The sequence below is a fragment of the Nannobrachium achirus genome, assembly GCF_963921795.1.
Source record: "Nannobrachium achirus genome assembly, chromosome: 8".
NCBI lineage: Eukaryota > Metazoa > Chordata > Actinopteri > Myctophiformes > Myctophidae > Nannobrachium > Nannobrachium achirus.
In genome coordinates this window covers 8,590,219-8,613,885 of record NC_137817.1, presented here as the reverse complement: position 1 = coordinate 8,613,885, position 23,667 = coordinate 8,590,219, and the positions used below count along the sequence as shown (strand labels likewise).

The 23,667-nt window shown below is 43.3% G+C and overlaps 1 protein-coding gene across 1 annotated transcript in view; it reads left to right on the top strand.

The window, feature by feature from the left end:
* The window catches only part of nox4 (NADPH oxidase 4), a gene marked incomplete at both ends in the record, with an annotated part of 82,839 nt that extends 62,905 nt beyond the window's left edge, over positions 1-19,934 (top strand). The window contains 5 exons of the mRNA XM_080732349.1: positions 10,825-10,944; positions 11,671-11,779; positions 14,392-14,460; positions 18,926-19,026; positions 19,814-19,934. Of these exons, the coding sequence (XP_080588475.1) occupies positions 10,825-10,944; positions 11,671-11,779; positions 14,392-14,460; positions 18,926-19,026; positions 19,814-19,934 (520 nt within the window). The remainder of the gene's footprint in view (positions 1-10,824; positions 10,945-11,670; positions 11,780-14,391; positions 14,461-18,925; positions 19,027-19,813) is intronic.
* Positions 19,935-23,667: the final 3,733 nt, after the last annotated feature.

Here is a 23,667-nt window from a genome sequence, read left to right as displayed (position 1 = left end):
TAGGAGCACTACTGTAGATTCACCCATTTTACAGTCATTTCTCAAATAAATCGCCCTGTAATGATTCCCCGACCTGGGGATCTGCTGTATGCCCAGCTCAAAAATGGCTGCTAAGCCCTCAAAATGGACCATTTAAAGATGGAAGCCACTATGCTGAAACATAAAGTGCCACTATCTCGGCTTCCAAGCCACTTTCATGCTTTTGTGTGTGTGTGTGTGTGTGTGTGTGTGTGTGTGTGTGTGTGTGTGTGTGTGTGTGTGTGTGTGTGTGTGTGTGTGTGTGTGTGTGTGTGTGTGTGTGCTTGCTTGCTTGCTTGCTTAGACATGGTCTGTACGTGTGTGTGGTGTGTCCTTGTGTCATTTTGTTCTGTTTGATTGATTGAAGACTTTATTAGAAGTTTGCATATGAAAAGGTACAGTTTCATGACGGTACAGTTCACTGGTACAAGGTCTACTAAAAGGAGATCCTAGAAAAGACTAAGCTTATTTCCACAGGAAACCATTTAAGTATCTCATATAACATTGAATGACAGACGAATAGAACACAGTACTATGCAGTAGATATAGTCAGTAAAAAAAAACAAAAAAAAAACGAAAGAACAAAATACAGTAAGTCAATACAAACAGTAAGTATATACAAAGAAGGGGCAGGGGAGGGTAGGGCTGGGCTGGGCTGGGCTAGGTTTGTTTTTACCAGTTGAGAACGGCTGCTGCCTTTAACACAGCGGGTGCCCACGAGGTGTCTACACAACAATCTCTTTGATGTCCTAGGAGGCCCACGACGCGTTGACGTGTTTACTCTATTTACAGTATTAACTTTAAACCTCACCTTTAGGTTGGGGCTGCGCCTGGATGTAGCCCATTAGCCGCTAGTCGCTTCGAGTCGACGCTGAGAGCATCGCGCGGCCGTTTTTCTCCGTATACTCCAATGCATTTCCCCATCTTTAACGCCCTTTATCTCTGATGTTTGTTTTATGGCTAAAACTGTGGCCGCATGCGGCAAAATGTCCACATTTTGATCGGCAATGAACAGCTATGATCTACACTGGTCCCTACAGTAAGTTACACAATAACATCCTGTCTGCGCTCATGTGACCAAGTGACGTCATCACGCATGCATTGACGCAACAGAGCCTTGTATTCTTCTATGGAAGTCTATGGAAGTGCCTTTGGGCAGTTAGCTGGGGCTCTGGCGCCACCTGTTGGGCATTCGATGTGTTAAGTGGTTTTTCAGGGCGATTTTAAAGGATGCTAGTGATCCACACTCCTTTAAGACCTTCGGTAAGGCATTCCACATTTTTTGGGTATAGCAGAAGAACAAGTTTGACCCTTTCTTTGAGTTGACTCTGGGTTGAACATGATCTGTGGTGCTGTCTCTGGTGTTGTAATTGTTGCTGTTGGTAGTCATGGTTTTCAGTTCCCACCTGATGTCATGGGGGAGTTCAGACTCATCCAGACCATAATGAATAACTGATAGCTTGCATAACGTCTTCAGGCTAGGACTTAAATCTAAGATGTACAGGACATCATACATTCTAAGGTCTATGATACGACCTCCCACCATGCAACAGCACATCCCATGCCACATCCCATACCTCCTACATTTCCCCTTGGGCTCAACCTGCTTCCAGGAGAAGGTTTCTGGACTGAATTTCCACAGATCATTGAAGCACTGGTTCCCATTCTGGCCACCAAATACGTACATTTCTCCGTTGTAAGCAAAGGCTGAATGACTTGAACGTTCTTCGGGGAGAAGCTGTGCAGAAAGTGTCTTCAGCCAGCAGTTGGTCTCTGTGTCAAACACAGTGTTATTGTTTAAGTTTCCCTGGCTCCCCCTGCCCCCAAATACAAACATCTTTGTTCCAATGATGGTGGCAGAGTGGCTGTTGGAAGCAGGTGGTGTAGTGCCTCTGGTGTTAATTAAAGACCAGACCATTATGCTGGTGTCCAACTTGTAGAAGTCATTAGTATATCTAGCCAGCTGGGTCTGTCCACCGTACACATACATGACCTTCTTCAGGACACAAGCTGAGTGGGAACACCTTGCTTCTGGAATAGACCCAGAAATACTGGGTTTGAACCAGCTGTGGGTGTCAACATCAAAGGCATAAAGCACATTGCAGTAAGGATACCATCCTCCCCAGATGTAGACTATTTCTTCTACCAGCACAGCTGTGTGGCCCCAGCGCCCGGAGGGAGCCTCAATAAGACTTTGTCCTTTTCCGTTTGTCACTGGGGGAAACTTCCTCCAACGCAAAGACACTGTGTTGAAGATGTGGACTTCAATCGGACCACTGTGGTGCAGGACTCTGTAGAATCCTCCAAATGAGTACAGCTTGTGTCCGACAACCACAGGTGCATGGTAGGAATCCGTTAGTCCTCCTTTCAGATGTATGGTCCATTGAATCATTGCACACACCAGCACCACCGTGAATCAGTGCAACAAATTTAGAGGAGTTGTTGATGAACGGAAGCTGAATTAGTTGGAATAGTTGTTGAATGACATTTGGTTATTGGCAGTTTACTTTTAAAGACCAGTACATTGGTTGCGATGACAATGTTGTGATGTCAAATGTGTGATGATGTAATTATGTAGTATTTGGAATTTCAATCCATCCAGACTAGTACAGAGCCCTGGTGGATCCCAGTAAGGAAGAGGGTTTAACTCAGTTGCCTGCTATACGGAGCTGGATATTTCTGAAGCTAGACATTTGCTAGACATTTTTTTGTGCGGTTGGGGCTTGCAGCCACACGAAGCTGGATATTTTGGCTGCGAAGCTGGATATTTTTTAAACCGGATAAATAAGTGGAGACATTGAAAAATATCCGATTCACTGGATCCGTGTAGACATGGAACCCGGATATCTCTGAAGACTTTACTGTGTGTGTGCTTGTCCCCCTAGTGGAGGTCTGGGGACTCAGATTATTTTAGACCTAGATATCTTTGTCGTGTGGACCTAGATATTGTTCTATGTGGATATCTGAAAAAAACCGGGATATATGAAATATCCAGCTCCGTCTGGCCCAGGCCTAAGAGGCTAGACTGACATGATTACACCCACACACACACACACATTGTGTGCAGCGTTGAAGTGACTTAACACCTTCTAAATTCTAACATTTTTCTGAAAAACATATGTTGCTATATGAGTGGTGCTCAAATCAAAATTATAATGATATATTTGGCAGTGGACCCCCATCTGAAACTGTTAAGTTCCATGGACCCCCAAGATATATGTTCTCACTAAAAAAACAATACATATATTCAAAGATTTGCCCAAATTTGTCAAAAATAGCAGACCTACAAGCTCATTTGCAGCACAAAATGACACACTATGAGGGGCGGCATAGGGTCACGTAGGAAATGGGACCAATTGCCCAGCTGTTTGTTCTGACCAGCCATCTTCCGTTGTATCCCTTGCCTCTTCTGACTTATTTTACAGCCGTAGATCTTTATCAGACAGAAAAGCGAGGGTATGGTTTTCATACTTAAAGAAGGTGCTCATGTCCACCTCTGTGTTGCATGGCTGTATACTGTACATACTGTAATCAGGAGAAAGCTTTCAACAGCCATCTTTCAACATTGAGATGTGCCCTGCCTGCCTGCCCTTGGGCATCTTGAGGCAGTCGGTTCTATTTGATGGACTCATGAATGGAGTGTCTGTGGTCCCTGATCTTAACTCATTTCTAGCCGATCCCGAGTATACTCGTGAAAAATACTCAAGTATTTAGAGTGCCGATCCCGAGTATACTCGCGAAAAATACTGTATATAGAGTAACGCCGGTTCTCCTACCCAATAGCCTGGCGGAAGGTCCTGGCACGATCGGCCTCGCCGATTCATCATTATCACGGATCCACGAGCACAAAATAGTAATCCCATAACATGGAGGCCGACGGGGAATCTCATCTTTAATGTCCATTTTCTCCAAACAACACTTTTAAAGCCAAGGATGGCATTAGATTCTCGCTACAAAAACAAAGGCATCGATCGGCCATTTTAGAAACCACATGGTGTGACGACCGCTCGCGTTGTATGACGTCATGACGTCAACCCGGAAGTATTTACGCAATGGACTTCTGGCCTTCAAAATAAGACAATGGAGCGTAATGGAGCCCTGCGAGCGGCACGCTGCGAGCGGCACGCCTGGTTAACAGTTTGTTAGGGGTCCCGCCTGTGACCCCAAGAATGTGGCACCCTGTCCTTTGAGGCCCTATGCACTGTGTGTACTGAATGGAGAGAGAAGGACGGGCTGCTGACGGGGCTGTTCTGTGTTCATGCATCCAGCACCAAGATGGCCTTGAACTTGTTTGGACTCCGCAGCTGGCCACGCTAACGAGCTCTTATCTTCTATCTGTCAACATGAGATATGACATTCTGGGGGAGAGCGGGTTTCCCAGAGACTTCTAAAAACGAGAGCGGACACTCCCCAATCTCGCATGAATAGGGGAGTCCTAGCCTGACCTTGACTGTCTGATTTTGCAAAGATGTGCGTGTTAGTGCATGTACGTGCATGTACGCGTGACAGCGTGTGTGTGCTAAAATATGTTCTGTGTGTAAATCACGCCAAGTGTGACGCGACGGACCTCTGTATAAAGGAGACTGCTCTGTGTCTCCTGCTAGAGTCTGAAGAGTGTGTTTGGAGTTGTTGTAGCTATTACCAGCCCCTTCGGGGGCTGGAAGGAAGCCTACCTTTTTGTACTTAGTGCAATTTTTGGACTTTGCACCAGCAGTTCTTTTCTGTCTACTTAGAGAGTGTTTAACTCGGTACTTAGATTGTACTTCTTTTGTTAATTTTCATTACCAATTTCTGTATTGGTGAGCTTATAATTTGTAATTGTTTTTATTCACTAAAGCTTTTTAATTCACTTTTGCTTGGTGTCTGTCTGAATTCATTTTCTAGAGTTTACAACTTTTAAGGTTTTGACTTTTTAACTTCCCTTCGGGGAAGTTCCGCTTCCATGGGAAAGAGGTGTTAGTACCTCAGGGCACTCGAAGCAACTTCTGGCTGTGGAGCTGAGTTAGACTTTTGGTAAGAATCAACAAGTATATTTTCTTAATTTAAAAGTCTTTCACCTTCTCAGTGACTGACACTGCGCGTGCAGGTGTCAGTTGGGTATGCTTGGCAGACAATAAAATACAAATTCCCAACCCTAACCGGATGGACAGTTTGTCCGCAGTGGGCTCTTTTGTATTAAATAAGTCAAGCTGCTTCTCTCCATAAAACAGTCCCTGGGAGAAAGCTACAAGGTTCAACAGTTTCACACTTTATACTGTCTTTGTGGTTTTGGCATTCTCCATCCAGACCTATGGTCTACATTTCTCAAGAAAGGTGCAATATTCTTGGTCTATAAAATAAAGTCGCTGTAGAAGGTAATAATATTCACCAGTTAAAGAGGGTTTCATAGACAGTTCAGTCTTTATTCAGAGAAAGGTGTATTTGTACAGTAATAGGTGCATATACAGTAATAGTAGGTTCATACAAATGAGAAAGGTTATAACACCTGTTTGTGTTAACTTAAAGGTATAGTGTAGTGTTAGTGACAGTGTTTATTAAAAAGAGATCTGGTAACTTTGTGGGCCTAGCAAACCTACGGAGGGTTCCGGGCGGCTTAGAGGAGTGCTTTAAAAAGGTGAAAGGGCATTCAGTAGCTCCAAGCTCATTACATGGCGTCCCTGGGTGGATATTGATTAATTATTGATTAATTAATTAATTAATTAATTTTTGATTGATTGATTAATAATTGATTAATTAAAATTCGTGTCCACCGCCACATAAAGAATAGCCGAGAGACCCTTGGAATATAGTTATTACTACAGAAGTAAAGGATAGTTAATATTATCAAGGCTTAAGTGTTTTTATTCACAAAACTCCCCGGAGCGTCGGAGATTTTGAACATAGTGAAGTGGAGGTCTGTGTGCGCAGCAGACGGCCAGTAATCGGTAAAAACATCTCCATTAGGAACTAGATAAAATAGCAGTTGAGAACATCTAATAATATTATAACGACTTTGCGACCAACCTAAGTTATTTGGGCATGGACTCCGCCAATCCCACCGCCGCAGACAACGCTCCCTCGGGAGCGGTCGGCGGGGCGAGCCCACATCGGCTCAGCTTAGGTTGGAGAACTCGGTAATAGTACATATTGACCAAGTTCGCAAGACCAGGTGAGCACTGAGAAATGGCCGAAGCTTCGGGTTGTAAACCCCTAGTTAGGAATGGAGAGGTTGCGCCAGGCATGGGGCAGGTAACTGTTGGTTCTCGTAAGGAGATGCCCTTTGCTTTGGAGTGCGCCAGACAAAAAGTGTTGATCTGTGTAGCGCCAGGACGGTCCCCAGTCTCTGGGGACAGTGGAGTTGGAAAGAGTGCCAGCGCCGGTTAGGCGTATCCGATGGTGTGGTGAAATTGGCCAGGGAAGGCTTCATGCAAGCCTCTCCTTCGCCCTGGTGGCGAGGCCTTTACCTTTGGGCCCAAGGAGGGACCCAGGGGATGTTGAGCATTGGTGTGCCCGGAGTGCTACGTCCTGAATGGACTGTGCATCGTCCTGGCAGCCTATCCTGTTATGACCGCTGAAGCTGTGGTCAGATGTTCTTGCTCATGGTTGGGCATTGCCCTGGCCGAATGCAAATGCCAGAGGGGGTGTTAGGGGTCCTGACTGTGACCCCAAGAATATGGCCCCCTGTCCTTTGAAACCATATGCACTATACGTACTGCATAGAAGGAGAAACACGACCAGATCATTCGCCGGTGGGACATGGAAGATGACGTCCTCTTCGGTACAGACCCTGCGGAGCCTGGCTTGCTCGCTGAGGACCCGCCGGAGGAGAACCGGAGTGGCTCTGTCACTCCGGCACCTATGGATGAGCCTGTTGAGCTTCCTGGACCCTCTGATGGGGTCTGGGAGTTAGCAATCATGCCTGCATTAGAGTCTCTGTCTGACGATGAGGACTCTAATATGCCAAGACTGCAGTTTATGGCACCAATGGCCATAAACTCAGAGCTGATGATCTTAAGTTCCCCCAGAATTGGGAGGAGATTGTGGGTATCCGGAGAGGACACCTGCCCCGGAGGGAGCCGTTCATGATGCCCCCTGGGATGACTACTGGGTGATGAAAGCCGCTTCCATCAAGACGTCTGTGATCCTCACACACCTGGTCGGAGACAACTTGCGCTCCATCAACCCCGCCTGTGTGTCCATCTTTAAAGTCACGGAGGAACAGGTGCGTTCCCAGCACGGCATGGTGTGGGCTACCGTCGAGACACAGGCGGCTGGCCAGAACCATTTCGGCTGTCTGGGGGCTGTTTTAGGACCCCGGATGATCTGAGGGAAGTTGGAGGAGCCCCAACTTGGGATTCGGAAGATCGCCCGAGACACTTCACTCTACCCACCTGACTCCATGGTGGCTGCGGATGAGAGGATCCAGGGTGCCAGAGGGGGTGTTAGGGGTCCCGCCTGTGACCCCAAGAATGTGGCACCCTGTCCTTTGAGGCCCTATGCACTGTGTGTACTGAATGGAGAGAGAAGGACGGGCTGCTGACGGGGCTGTTCTGTGTTCATGCATCCAGCACCAAGATGGCCTTGAACTTGTTTGGACTCCGCAGCTGGCCACGCTAACGAGCTCTTATCTTCTATCTGTCAACATGAGATATGACATTCTGGGGGAGAGCGGGTTTCCCAGAGACTTCTAAAAACGAGAGCGGACACTCCCCAATCTCGCATGAATAGGGGAGTCCTAGCCTGACCTTGACTGTCTGATTTTGCAAAGATGTGCGTGTTAGTGCATGTACGTGCATGTACGCGTGACAGCGTGTGTGTGCTAAAATATGTTCTGTGTGTAAATCACGCCAAGTGTGACGCGACGGACCTCTGTATAAAGGAGACTGCTCTGTGTCTCCTGCTAGAGTCTGAAGAGTGTGTTTGGAGTTGTTGTAGCTATTACCAGCCCCTTCGGGGGCTGGAAGGAAGCCTACCTTTTTGTACTTAGTGCAATTTTTGGACTTTGCACCAGCAGTTCTTTTCTGTCTACTTAGAGAGTGTTTAACTCGGTACTTAGATTGTACTTCTTTTGTTAATTTTCATTACCAATTTCTGTATTGGTGAGCTTATAATTTGTAATTGTTTTTATTCACTAAAGCTTTTTAATTCACTTTTGCTTGGTGTCTGTCTGAATTCATTTTCTAGAGTTTACAACTTTTAAGGTTTTGACTTTTTAACTTCCCTTCGGGGAAGTTCCGCTTCCATGGGAAAGAGGTGTTAGTACCTCAGGGCACTCGAAGCAACTTCTGGCTGTGGAGCTGAGTTAGACTTTTGGTAAGAATCAACAAGTATATTTTCTTAATTTAAAAGTCTTTCACCTTCTCAGTGACTGACACTGCGCGTGCAGGTGTCAGTTGGGTATGCTTGGCAGACAATAAAATACAAATTCCCAACCCTAACCGGATGGACAGTTTGTCCGCAGTGGGCTCTTTTGTATTAAATAAGTCAAGCTGCTTCTCTCCATAAAACAGTCCCTGGGAGAAAGCTACAAGGTTCAACAGTTTCACACTTTATACTGTCTTTGTGGTTTTGGCATTCTCCATCCAGACCTATGGTCTACATTTCTCAAGAAAGGTGCAATATTCTTGGTCTATAAAATAAAGTCGCTGTAGAAGGTAATAATATTCACCAGTTAAAGAGGGTTTCATAGACAGTTCAGTCTTTATTCAGAGAAAGGTGTATTTGTACAGTAATAGGTGCATATACAGTAATAGTAGGTTCATACAAATGAGAAAGGTTATAACACCTGTTTGTGTTAACTTAAAGGTATAGTGTAGTGTTAGTGACAGTGTTTATTAAAAAGAGATCTGGTAACTTTGTGGGCCTAGCAAACCTACGGAGGGTTCCGGGCGGCTTAGAGGAGTGCTTTAAAAAGGTGAAAGGGCATTCAGTAGCTCCAAGCTCATTACACAGTTCTACTGGCAGATTTATTATTTATTTATTGGGGCTGGTGCCAGCAAAAAGCAGCTTACCTTTGCGATGTTATAGAAAAAGATTTGTTTTTATTATATGTGTACTTTAGCCAAGCTGGCGGCAGAGGGTAGCCTTATGCAAAGAATGGATGTGAAATGGCCCTCCCCTCTTTCTGTCGTTCAGAGCATAGAAATGCATAATCTAGATCAGGTCCACAGAGAAAAGCCAGGAAGTGAATTGGACATCATTTATGTTTACGTGTGGTGGAGATTTGAAAGCAGCATTACGGGAGATGTTTTCACTTGACTGTACACACCCGCGCGACCTCTCATCAGCTTACAGTCATCAAACAAGGTAAAAGAACGAGCGTTGGTATTGGCTTTGTACGGAGCCCCGCAGTGGCCACTGAAGGGAAAAAAAATATATAATGCTAATTCGTGGCCACGAAATAGTAATTGGTGGCCACGAAATAGTAATTGGTGGCCACGAAATAGTAATTGGTGGCCACGAAATACTAATTCGTGCCCACGAAATACTAATTAATGCCCACGAAATAGTAAGTGGTGGCCATGAAATAGTAATTGGTGGCTACGAAATAGTAATTGGTGGCCATGAAATAGTATAGTAATTGGTGGCCATGAATTAGTAATTGGTGGCCACGAAATACTAATTGGTGGCCACGAAATAGTAATTGGTGGCCACGAAATACTAATTCACGCCCACAAAATAGTAATTGGTGGCCACGAAATACTAATTCATGCCCACAAAATAGTAATCCTTGGCCACGAAATACTAATTCATGCCCACGAAATAGTAATTCGTGGCCACAAATTAGCGTTATATATTTTTTCCCCTCCAGTGGCCACTAGGGGGCTCCGTAGGGCTTTGAGCCGCGTTCAGAATTGGGACGAGCGTTAAACGTTCGAAGCGGTAAAAGAGTTAAGGTACGTGTTGTACTGATCTCCACCCAGTGATTCCACAGTGCATTTTTGAGCTGGGCATACGGCAGATTTGGATTCAGCACACGTTAATACCCCTAGAAAACATGTATGCCATAAATTAACACGATTTGCCGTCCGGCACTTTAAATAAGCACTTTTTTAGAAATCCTGTCTAGTCTATCTCAAAATATTTAGTTCCAGGGACTCCCCAGAAGCAAATGTTAAAAATAGATATTCAAAGATTTGCTCTTTATTTTCACGACTTTTCAAAAATAGCAGATCTACAAGCTCGCAGGGCAGTGCTGTGAGCTTGTATATCTGCTATTTTTCAATAGCTAAAAGTATAAAAGAATTAAGGCCCCTCCACCTTGGGCCCTAGTAACTCAGTCCCACTTTCCCCCACCCCTTGTGACGCCCCTGGGTACATGTGTGTAACTCTGAGTGTGTGAAAATGGAACCCTTCCATTTGCACACTCGTAGTTCATTGTACATTCTTGTCCTTGTCCCCCCCCCCCCCCCCCCCTCCCCCTCCTCTCTCTCTCTCTCTCTCTCTCTCTCTCTCTCTATTTGGGTTGTGAGTGTCTCTCCACCTCTGTACTGTGCTGTGGGATACATCTCACATACTGTACAGGATGTTGTGTGTTTGTCTGCCGGTGTGCGTTTGACCCACAGGAAGTTAATGTAATCCCAAATGCTCCTCTCTCTCTCTCTCTCTCTGTGTGTGTGTGTGTGTGTGTGTGTGTGTGTGTGTGTGCGTGTGTGTGTGTGTGTGTGTGTGTGTGTGTGTGTGTGTGTGTGTGTGTGTGTGTGTGTGTGTGTTCATTCACATCCTTTCGTGATTTGTTTTACTCCCCTTGACCTAATTATCTATGGTGTGTGCGTGTGTGTGTGTGTGTGTGTGTGCGTGTGTGTGCACGTGTGTGTGTGCGTGCAGGCTGTACGTGGACGGTCCGTTCGGCAGTGCGTCGGAGGAGGTGTTTAACTACGAGGTCAGCGTGTGCGTGGCGGGCGGGATCGGAGTGACGCCATTCGCCTGCATACTGCACGCTCTGCTGTGAGTGGCTGCCTGGCCTGTCCGTCAAACCTCTTCAACCTCCCAATAAGGAATTGAAAGGCCGAAACCCGTTTCAGATTCATGAAAATACATTAATGGTTTCTTTCTTTCTTTCTTTCTTTCTTTCATTCTTTCTTTCTTTCTTTCTTTTGTTTTTTCTTAAGCCATTTAGGCCTAGAATTATTTAATGATTTAACTATTAAAAAATAGCAGATATACTGTACAAGCTCACAGCGCGGCACCGAGTGCCGCGCTGTGAGCTTGTAAATCTGCTATTTTTGAAAAGTCATGAAAATGTGCGCAAATCTTTGAATATAATTATGTACTTTTAAAGCGAACATTTGTAACACACATTTTGCTTCTGAGGGGTCCCTGGAACGAAATATTTTGAGATGGGGGTCCATGGCCAAATACATATCATTTTGAGGGTCCTTGACATAAAATAGTTTGAGCACCACTGACATAGAAACATAGTTTTTTTTTCTTCAAAAAACCTTAGAAGGATTTAGAAGACTTATAGAATCGGGTCAAAATATTCAAATACACTCGGTGCCGCTCTGTGAGCTTGTAGATCTGCTATTTTCTAATAGTTAAAGCATAAAATAATAATGCGCAATAAAATTGCGTATTCTTCTGAAAAAAACTTCTGAATGGGTTAGTCATTTTCAATCATTCTTTATGACTTTCTTTCTTACATGCTTGCTCTCCTTCTCCTCTGTCCATCAGTGATGGCTGGAGGGCCTTCAGGTTGAGGAGGTTGTACTTCATCTGGGTCTGCAGAGAACTCCAGTCCTTCTACTGGTTTGCTGAGCTGCTGTGTGCGCTGCACCATAAGGTACAGTGTGTATACCACTGTGGTTTTTGACAGCAAATTTTGATTTAGTTTTAGTCTGAATAAAATGTCTTTTAGTTTTAGTTATAATTCAGTCACCTGAACAGCTTTAGTTTCAGTCAAATTTTAGTCGACTAAATATCATAAGATGTATTTTTGCAGGCCTTGATGGCATCGTAATGACACTTTACACTTGGTTGCGTGCTGAAAATAGCTGATCTACAAGCTCACAACGCGTCGCGCTGAGAGCAACCAAACATAAAATTACTCTCTTCTCCACTAGTCCCTCCCTAACGTTTTAGTCTAGTTTTTATTTTGTTGACGAAATTGTCAATATATTTAGTTTTAGTTTTAGTTATCATAGTTTTGTTTGTATTTAGTTGTCAGAAAAAAACGCAGTCGACAAACATTTTTGTAATAGTTTTAGTTGACTTGTATTATTGTAGGCCAGGGTTCCCCAATATGCGGCTCGCAGGAATTTTTAATACCTCTAAAATGACAAATTAAAAATTGGCCAAATTGTCAAATATTAGAGACATAAATTGTGAAAATAGACAATCTACATACTCACAACGCCTCGCGCTGTGAGGCGTTGTGAGCATGTAGATCCGCTATTTTCACAATAGGACCATGTTATACAACATGTAATGCCTCAACTCTTAGTGCTGACAGGGTGGGGGGGGGGGTCCCCAGTTAAAATGATTATTTTGGGGGTCACGGCCTGAAAAGGTTGAGAACCACTGATCTAAGTAACATTCTGTACATTTGAAGCTATAGGATACATTTGTGTTCAAAAGAAGAAAACAGATCTTGAATGCAGCTTGGCAGGTGTGCTCTCATGTTCTGAGGTCAGAGCCATTTTATTGGAGTTTAAAGGGGGAGGTCAGAGGTCAAAAAGGTTAATCACATGCCCTTAAAGTTCTCACACCTGGTTTCAAATGGGCAAGCTGGGAAATGTCACTTATTTGTCTGGGTCTTTGTATGAAGTTGTATCGCCACCTTGTGGCTATTTGTATCATTGCTTTTGTCAAAGGACCTGATTGTCTATGTCAGGTGGAAACATGGCCAAAACTGTTAAGCCTCTATCATAGTACTGTACAAGGTGAAGAGCTATCACCTCACTGTGGTGTAGTTTTCTATGCAGAGTGAATGTGTAGCCTAAAGCCTAGGGTGACCATACGTCCTCTTTTGCCCGGACATGTCCTCTTTTAGGGGGCTGTCCGGCCGGTCCGGGGGGGTTTTATAAATTCCTTCAAATGTCCGGGGTTTCGCGCATATCACAGTTTAAGCACGGACATTTACAATGCACGTTCAATGGTTCTTTTGGAAACACACTGTGAGAGGCGCTAACCCCGGAACGTGTATTATTCATACTACTCTCTGCCTGCGATCCCTCCCTCCCTCAGCCTGTCTCGCTTTCAGATCAGAGGCAGAGCAGAGCAGAGCTCTGCAGCAGATCGCGCAGCGCAGGGCCAAACGAACGGCAAACGCTATTAATGCTCACTCCCTCAGCAACTGTGTTATTGGTGAAGGAATCTTGCCTGCTACTCCCTCAATCCTGGTCTAAAAATGACGGGAGACGGCTCTACGGATGCGTATCGGTGAGGCGAAGGTGCTCGCGACGACCCCGGCTTTCAATCACTGATGAAATGCACAAAAAGTGCGAGTGACCAACATTGAGAAGCAGAGCGTTCTGTCAGCAAAGCTGGTAGTCTTCTGTGTCCATTTAGGCATTTACAATTATAAAAGTTCTGCTTCAAGCCCATAACACTGCAAAGTAGCTTACAAGACAGTCTGTGCGAGGTGAGAGCTCTTCTGCTAACTAAATTGACAGAATCTTTTCTACAACCTTGTAAAGCAGAAGATACGGCGGTTTGAATAATGGGCTACCTCTCTTTTATTTAGTTACAAAGCTGAACGTTCATACAGGAGCCAAAAGGCATACTTTATCAGTGGATCTCTAGCCTATTAATAGATTTGTAAAGGGTCCAATTGGAACCCCCTCAAAATTGAATACATAATAGGCTATTAATAGGGCATAATTGAGCGGTAAACTAGTAATAGAAAAAAAAATTGGGGGGAAAATTATATATATATATATATATATATATATATATATATATATATATATATATATATATATATGGGTAGAGTGTCCTCTTTTTGGATTTTCAGAATATGGTCACCCTACTAAAGCCTGGCTTTACCTTTCAGGATTCAAATTCTAAAGCATCAAATCAGAATCAGAAATACTTTATTGTCACACAGAAATACTTTACGGTAAAAGAAGGGTGAAATTGGACTTGCACTTTCATTAGTAGAAAAGAATATAAATAGCATATATATAAAAGCATCATTAAATAATTAATAAATAAAATAAAAGGGTCAATAAAAGGGTACTTTAAGTTAAAAAGTAACAGAGCCTATCATAATAGTATCCACAAAGTATATCCATCAAAGGTTGCAGATCCACAAGCTCAACTTGATGCATACATTAATCCTCATCCCACCTGGTCTCCCCCTTCTCAGATGTAAAGTTTGACTGATGTTGTACAAGGACCATACATTTGTTCACATTTCATAATGTGTTGTTGTTTTTGTGTTTGTGGTTGCAGCTTTGGCAGGAGAACAGACCTGACTACCTGAATGTCAAACTGTACGTCAGTCAGACAGACAACCAGCCGGTAGGGAACACACACACACACACACACACACACACACACACACACACACACACACACACACACACACACACACACACACACACACACACACACACACACACACACACACACACACACACACACACACACACACACACAATACTTGTGGGGGACATTCAATCTTCTGTTTGATGTTCCATCTCTCCACCAGCAGAGGGCAGCATTGCGTTGTATAAAGAGGGTCCAATCTCTGCAATAGAAAAAAGTACAGTTTCATGACAGTACAAATCACTGGTACAAGGTCAACTAAAAGGAGATCCTAGAAAGCCGAGGCTTATTTCCACAGGAACCACACTTTAAGTATCTCATATAACATTGAAAGACAGACGGATAGAACATACTTTATCTAGGATAATATCAGTTTCAAAAGCATAACATCAAATACAAAGGCAGAAAAGAAAGAAAAGGGGGGGGGGGGAGCATGGGGGCTTAGTCTATTTACAAGTCTCGGGTAGCAGCTGTCTGAAGATGACTTTTCATACCAATTTTGAAGGAGGCTAGGGATTTGCACTCCTTTAAGGCTTGTGGAAGGGCGTTCTACATGTTGATGGTATAGCAGGAGAACGAGTTAGCGCCTTGTTTAGTGTTAAATCTACGTTGATGATGATTAGTGGAGCTGCCTCTGGTGTTGTGATCGTGAACATCCTTGACCTTTAAGAAGTAGTTTGCCAGGTACATGGGTATCTTGGAGGTGTAGTGAATCTTGTACACCAGGCCCATTGCAAGATGCTGTACTCTGTCAGCTACTTTGAGCCACCCCACGCTTTCGTGGTGATGATCGGTAAGGTGGGTCAGAGGTGGAAGACCAAGCACAACCCTAATTAGTTTGTTCTGGGCTGTTTGGAGCTTTAACTTTAAGGCAGCTGGGGCGTCGCGATACCAGACAAGGACTCCGTAATCAATGAGGGGCCCGATAAGAGCACCTCCTAGTGTCTTTCAAGATTTAATACTGATCAGCGGGGCAACCCTTTGCAAGAAACAAATTCTTTGGTTGACTTTTTTGATTACCTTGGTAGTCATTTTTTCACTGGATAGGTTAGCCTCCAGGATGCAACCCAAGTAGCAGATGTGTTTTTTTCTTTCAATCACAGTGTCACCTACTTTAATTGTGAAGTTCTCAACTAGGCTAAGTTTCTGACTAGATCCATACAGCAGTGGTTCTCAGAAAAGTGGTTCTCAGAAAGTGGTTCTCAGAAAAGGCCCCTTTTTGACTGCAGCTTCACACCTCACCACGCCACATAAAAATATCTACATTTTCCATTACACAAAAGTACCCCTATCGGTAAGAAACAAATTGACCCTTTTAACTGTGATTATAATACAATATACATTTGTATTACAACTATCCTAAATTATAATACACTATAATAGATTACAATAGTGGTTATAATACAATCATGTTACAACTATATCCTGGTGGTCTAAATGAAAAGTCAGTGAGTGATCAGTCATTATGAAGTGTTTGGCCCTGTTTGGCCTAGCTCAGACCTACTCTAGATTGGGTACTTTTTAGTACCACGTTTAGTACCGCTTTCACACCACTCTACCCAGGTCCTTGTAGTGGAAAACCTGGCACAAGTGGGCGGTGTGGAGTGGTGTGGTGTTGGGCCATGTCAGTGGAAAAGGGGCTAAAGTGAGGTCCACTCCAGGGACCTTCAGGAAGTCGCTTTGGGTGTTCCAAATCGACCCCTACAGGCCTGTAACTCTGATAGTGTATCAATGGAAACAAATGGACCCTTACAGCTCTGTAACTCTGAGAGTGTACCAATGTCTTAGCCTGATTTCAGACTCTGCGCTGGAGCTTGAGTTTGACATTGTCCCCATTGTAAGAGATTTCAAAGGGGAGGGGATTTAAAATGTGAAATTCCCAATCACAAGACATCTGGTGGGAGGGGTTATGTTTGACTTGTGTACACAAAACATTCTCCCCTCCCCCTCCCCTCTATGACAGGCATTTTCTTTGATGTTTCATTGATTAGAGAGAATCACTAACGAGCTTGTATGGCTCAATCACTGACTGCAGTTCAGAACCCTTTTGAAGTTCAAAGGGAGCAATTAAGAACTCTGGTGAGCCACCCCCACTCCACTGTTTCTGTTGATTTTCAAAAGTTAGACCCACCCCTCCTCCGTCTTGCATTGATTTCATTGGTCGGTGCCGGTCGGTTTGCCAAGACACCGACATAAAGAGGCGCGTCATATGCTAATTCCAGAAGCAGTCCACTCAGAGAGTGGGAGGGTCTATTGGCTGGAGCCAGGCAACCAATGTCCATTTGGTTCCATGCAGCCTACACTCTGGAGTTATGGAAGTCCCATTGTAACAGCATGTGTGGTTGCAGATGTCTTTGGGAGGGTTTCACACATTATTGTAAAATTATTTTGCAGTTTAAACATAATAAAATGTATATAATCATACAACAGTATCTCTCTCTCTCTCTCTCTCTCTCTCTCTCTCTCTCTCTCTCTCTCTCTGACCTTTCCAAGTTAGTCAGTGTATGTCTTTCTATAGAAAGAGAGAGATAGAGAAAGAAAGTAATTGGCTGAACGAAGGCTTTGTCTGTCTGTGAGAAAGGAAAAGAGACTTGTAGTGTACAAAACATTTCCTCTGGGTCATTTTGTGCTATTCAGTGTCCTCCCTCTCTCTCTCTCTCTCTCTCTCTCTCTCTCTCTCTCTCTCTCTCTCTCTCTCTCTCTCTCTCTCTCTCTCTCTCTCTCTGTAGCCTACATCAATACTCGTGAAACTACCACTCATGATTTGACAGTGTATTCCATCCGTTCTCACATTCTGCTGAGGGAATGATATGTGGTTGTTCTCATGGGAGTGTGCCACCTCGCTCACCTCCTTCTCTCCAAACGCTTTGCAATCTTCCATATACTGTCCAACACATCAGGGATATTTATTGTTTGGACCGGCTTCATTTTCTGTTGTTTTGTTTTGTTTTCAAAAGGGTCACAAAAAAGTGAGTCTGCTTGCCTGCGGCCCAAAAAGGAATGCTTACTCATTGATTTGAGTTATTTCGGGCAAAACAAAGCGTAAAGTAGGAAAGGATACGATCTTCAGAGCACAGTGCAGAGGAACAGTAGCGTTATTAACGCACTGTGAAATCCATCCATTTAACTCTAAAGTGCTTTGCACACAGGCCCCTTTGCGTTTTTTTTTACCGTTTGCTGCATGATTAAAACACATTGGATTTGGTGTGCACTGTGCAATGCTGTGAATGAGGTCATAGAGAATCATTGGTTTCTTAAAATAAATTAAAAAAATAAAAATACCGTATATATGTGGAAAAATCTACTGTTAGAAAAACAGTAAAAAGTCATCTTAAAATATCAGTTAACATTTTGATGATGTCATTGTGGGAATGCGCAATTATAAGCCAATCAAATTAATTGACTGTACTTAGACTACTTACTGTACTGGTCAGCTGTTGTTGGGGGGCAAGGGGCAGATTACACTGTGACATGAGTTTCAGACCATTTCAGACGTTGGGCTGTGCCAGGGCCCCGTTATGTCGTCCACAGACGAGATACAGTAACTTTTGCCTGGTTACCAGCTAAACAGGTGCCGCTGTAGCGCCTGGTGAGCGAAAACACGACATATCCCATGATGCAACTCGGCCGCCAGCATCATGGAGTGTCTATTCTCCATAGGCTCCGGGTCATTGCTGATGCAAAGAAACAGCTTTATCTCGCAATCTACTTCCAAAACGCCATGAAGGCAGAGAGCCGCTCTTTTTCAGGGCGACACTGGTCCGGATTTTTGTTTCGTAACCGAATGTAAACAAACTGACGTCCATTTCGAAATCGTCAGAATACACAACATGCACACGCGCGCGCGGATTCCGGGGCTCTTCAAAATAAAGCGCAATTGAATGACGGTGCTCTTCAGCACATAGAATTACCAAAACGATGGCAGCCCATGTGTTAACTCATTGCATGCCAGGCCCGATAGTCCCGAGATTATTTCAATGTCTTTCCCCGCCAGGCCCGATAATCCCGAGAAAAAAAAAGAAAAAAAAAAAAAAGAAAAAAAAAAATGGACCCCAAAAAATGTAGTAGGCATGATAGCAATCGCGAAATTGCATGTTTAACCCCCATAGCAACCCCATCTTTCAAACATGGCAGCCATCTTTGTTTACATTTTAGGAAAACATAATGGCTGCTATCTCATGAATGCCTGAACGGATTTCCATTCGGATTTTTTTGTTTGAAAGCTGTGAGCAATGTGGACACACGTGGTGCATTATCTAGGCATGGGTGTGCATGATCCGTGCACTATGAATTACATGGAAGTCTATGGAGACAGGGGCAGGGGAGAGTACGAAGGTATTGTTAAATGGCGGGGAATGTGTAACGGTGACATTCCTGATGTCAAATTGATGTTTCATAATTATGTTCATATCATGTCTGATTCATGTTTCATATGCAGATCATTCCCGAGGAGAAGTACCAACCCATCAGTTCCAGGATCCTGGTTGGTCGACCCAGGTGGAAGCTGCTGTTTGATGAAATCACTAAGACCAATCAGCAGTGAGTACAGGGGAAACTTTAATGGCATGATTATGGCGAATGATATTTCATGTGGATTTCTATTTATTTTATCAATTCATTCATATTGCTTTGTTGCTATAGCCTACTGTAAGAAGATTACAATAAAAAAACACAGTTCTTAATTATTTAATTAAGTAAGGGATAATGAATGGCTCCGCGGTGAATGACGATATACTGTATAACAGACCGACAGCCTGAAGGGATGTTATGTATCGTCAGTCACCAAGGAGCCATTCATTATCCCGCTTATTACCCGGCTACTAAATAAAATTAATAATTTGACTCAAAACTAAAAACAAACAAAGTATTTCCTTGTTTACAGACGGCTGGAAGAAGTGTTCCACAAGTGTCGCGCTGGGCGTCCCCCTAGCGCGACACGGTCACCTTGGAAAACAAGGAAGTGCTGATTAGATAGAATCCATTTTCTGACACGACGTTGTCTATTTCTCACTTAAAATATTTTTAAAAACATTCTTGAGAGCAACGTTTAGTTCTAAATGTCGCTGTGTGTTTGTTTACATGGCTGACATGTTGGATATAGCACAAGATTCACACAGTGCAGCTTGACTGCAGCAGGTGTTCTGAGTCTTTGATTAGGCAGAGCTTTCAAACAAGCCGGGTAATAATCAAAATTATTATTCATGGGCATGCTGAGAAGATAATTGAGAGTTGGATCCCTGTTCAGTAACTAAGTGTGTGTGTGCGTGTGCGTGTGCGTGTGCGTTTGCGTGTGTGTGTATGTGTGTGTGTGTGTGTGTGTTTTCAGTAAGCGAGTGGGGGTGTTCTGCTGCGGACCCAAGGGCATCTCAAGGACACTTCACAAACTGTGTAACTCACACTTTTATTCTGGAACCACGTTTGAGTTCAACAAGGAGTCCTTCAGCTGAGACACGAGCCTCCACTTCCTGTTTACACAGCCCTTCATTTCCTGTTGACACACATCACTTCCTGTTCACACTATTCCTATTCACACCAGGGATGCAAATAGCGTAATATCTAAACGTAACGGCAATCTGGCAAGTCCCGGAAAAGACGCGCTGTGATTGGCCAGGCGTCATTTGAGTGGCAGCCTCGCGAGGCCACAGCATGCCGTTCCCAGCATGCCGTTCCCAGCACCTGCCTCCGTGGCCTAGTGGATTGGTCTCTAGGATTCCAATCCATGCGCCCCGGGTTCGTATCCTGGTCATGCCACTTTTTCTGGCTACACCCCACGGAGGTTAGGTTTAGGGTTAGGGGTAGAGTTGGGCCGTCGAAAATATAACATGTAGACATAGCGACAATGCGGCTCAAAGGGACTGTAGTGCCTTGGACTGCTGAAGGCCAATCACACGCTGCCAGGGTGGGGCTTGCCAGATAGCCGTTACGAAAAAAGAAAATCATGCGGGATGCAACGGTTCCCAGCAGTGTCGCCATGTCTGCTTATTGTAAGCTATTAATTAAACTAGTAAGACGCCTCAGGGCGACAAGCGAGGTCACGCCATGTCTTGGCCGTCTGGCCAGTGATGTATATCAGACCAGTTCCCCATATATGGAAGTCCTGTTACATAGGGGCTTAATATTGATGACATCAGGGATCTCCATATACTGTACGGGCATAGAATGGTTCCCATGACATCACAACATACGATCCCTTTTATGCCCATATATGGAGATCCCTGCTCTGAGTATCTGACATCCCTGTGATGTCACCTGTGATGTCACTGTGATGTCACAGTGATGTGTCAGGGGAACCACAGTGTCAGGCGTTACACGTATACGGACAGTGCTGTGCCGGTTCTGACAGTAGACTGCGACCTACGGTCGCAATGAACCGTTGCATCCCCATCTTCACAATCTGCTGGCTACAGAGACCAGAAGAAACATTACCATGTGCAGATATCCCAGGGCAATTTCATATATTATCGTTGCTGTTGGGCAGGAACCTCTATCTCCATATGTTGTGTTTTTTCTTTTCTTTTGTTTTCATAAATGAATGTCTTAATTGATCATACTACAGCATCACATGCGAAATGCGGCCCGAAGATCCGATTTTTCTTTTTTATATATAATTATTTTTATTTTGAATTCAGAAAAGACGTTTGAGGTTTCCTCATGTGAAAGAGACGATGTTGAAAAATATTTGATATTTTAAAATGGCCAAAGAAATGTACATACATTGTAAAAGCCAGAGTGTTAATTTAGCTCTGAGATAATTCATTTTATACATAGCGTACATTATGATATGACATATTATGTGTACAGTATGTCTCTTTCTTAACAACTGCATCAAAAACCAAAGCTCAGCCAATATCGCAATGTAGCACCAGCAGTGTTGAGCAACGTTACTCAGGAAAAGTAATATGTTAATAGTTACGTATTACTCCTTTAAAAAAGTAGTAATATTACATTACTTATTAAGTAAGTAAGTAGGTTGGAGGGGCTTATTGTCGGTATCAGCCGAGAACACAGGAGTATGTCTCCGGTACAATGCGCTATAGTCCAGTGTTTCTCAACCTTTTCAGGCCGCGACCCTCAAAATAATCATATTTTAACTGGGGACCCCCCACCCTGACGAGCACTAAGAGTTGAGGCATTACATTTTGTATAACACAGTTCTATTGTGAAAATAGCTCTTTTCACAATATCTGCCTCTAATATTTGACAATTTGGCCAATGTTTAATTTGTCATTTTATAAGTATTAAAAAGTCCTTAAATTGTCACCCTCTATACACTTAAACCTTATGTTGGTTTGTTTACTGTTGAGTGAGAAAACAATGTTTCACATTAAACTAATCATCTGGGGCAGGTGTGGGCAACTTTGATGATGGCGAGGGCCACTATATTTCCACCTTCACTCCAGAGGGCCACATTGCATATTGCTACTTCCTACTTTGTCATTCTAGTATCTCATACAAAAGAAGCAAAAATAGCCGATCTACAAGCTCAAAACGCATCGCAGCTGAGCTTGTAGATCGGCAATTTTTTTTATTGGAATCCTGAAATGTAACATTTTGATTTAATTTCAAACACATTTAGTGATGTATTCATGTTAACTCTATGAACCTAAATACAAATACCTACATTACACATAAAACAAGACATTTTAATACTACTATACTAGTCATTAAGCTACTAATATAGACTGACAGAATTAAAGCAGGTCATTGGAATTGTAACAGCTGAAATCAATAATATATCAGTATTCCGTTATTAACCTGCGGGCCGCATTAAGTGAAGGTGGGGGCCGCATGTGGCCCCTGGGCCGCCAGTTGCCCATGTATGATCTGGGGGGACCCCAAAATAATGTAGGGGTCCCGACTCACAGGTTGAGAACAACTGCACTAGACCCCTTCTTACCGCAAAACTTGCCGCACCGTTCATACGTTGGTTGTGCCCGGGACCGAATCCACGATCCACCAACTGAGCAACCTAGACACATTACTTTGCTATCAAAAGTAACTAGTAGTTACTGTAGATAACTAGCGATATTTCTATATTACTTTTGCACATACAGGTTACATCGTATTTGCGTAATTGGGCGCATGCTTTAAAGAACAGATCTACGAGCGAACAATGTGTTGAATCAGATGCATGTTGATGGCTTGTAGATCTAAATGATAGGTCTACGTCAGTCTTTCTCAAAGTGGATTCCAGGGACTCGGGTTAGGGTTAAATTGACCCATACAAGTCTGTAACTCTAACAGTGTACAAATGGAACCATTTGGTTCCATTTCTACACTAGCTGTCAGAGTTAAATGGAAACCTTGAAATGTAAAAGTTTGAGAAACACTGCTCTAGATGATAGGTCTAGATCTTTGTTGGTCAAAAAACAATTTTGTTACTTGTATTAATAATATCATTAATGTTTGGACAGTTATAAACTAGACCATTGGTTTTCAAACCCTTTTAATGTCAATGAGAGTGCAGAAATAGGGACCAGATTGACCCATAAGGGTAACATAACGGTGAGTTAATTGCGATTAAACGAGTTAATTTGAACAGCCCTAATTATATGATATACTAAGTTTAATGAATACCCTTTAGTGGTTTTCAATGTCTCCCCTTTTTTCACAGAATCAAAGGTTTTATAGTCATGATTCATCAGGATCCTGGATGACTTCATTCTAGGCTTAAAATAACACTTTGATTATATTTTTGTAAATCTCTATGGGAAAGATTTATGGACAATCTTTGAGTGGCAGCAGAAAGCCACGCACACTGCTATACCCTATAACAGTGGTTCTCAACCTTTTCAGGCTGTGAACCCCAAAATAATCATAGTTTAACCACCCTGACGAGCACTCAGAGTTGGGGCATTACATTTTGCATTTAACACGGTTCTATTGTGAAAATAGCAGATCTACATGCTCACAACGCCTCGCAACGCGAGGCGTTGTGAGCATGTAGATCTGCTATTTTCATAATTTCTGCCTCTAATATTTAACAATTTGGACAATGTTTAAATTGTCATTTTAGAGGTATTAAAACGTTACTTAAATTGTCACTTTAGAAATGCAGATACCCTCTATACACTTAAACGTTATGTTAGTTTGTTTAATGTTGAGTGAGAAAACAATGTTGCACATTAAGTTAATCATCTGGGGACTCCCCAAAATAATTTGGAGAGCCCCCTGGGGGTC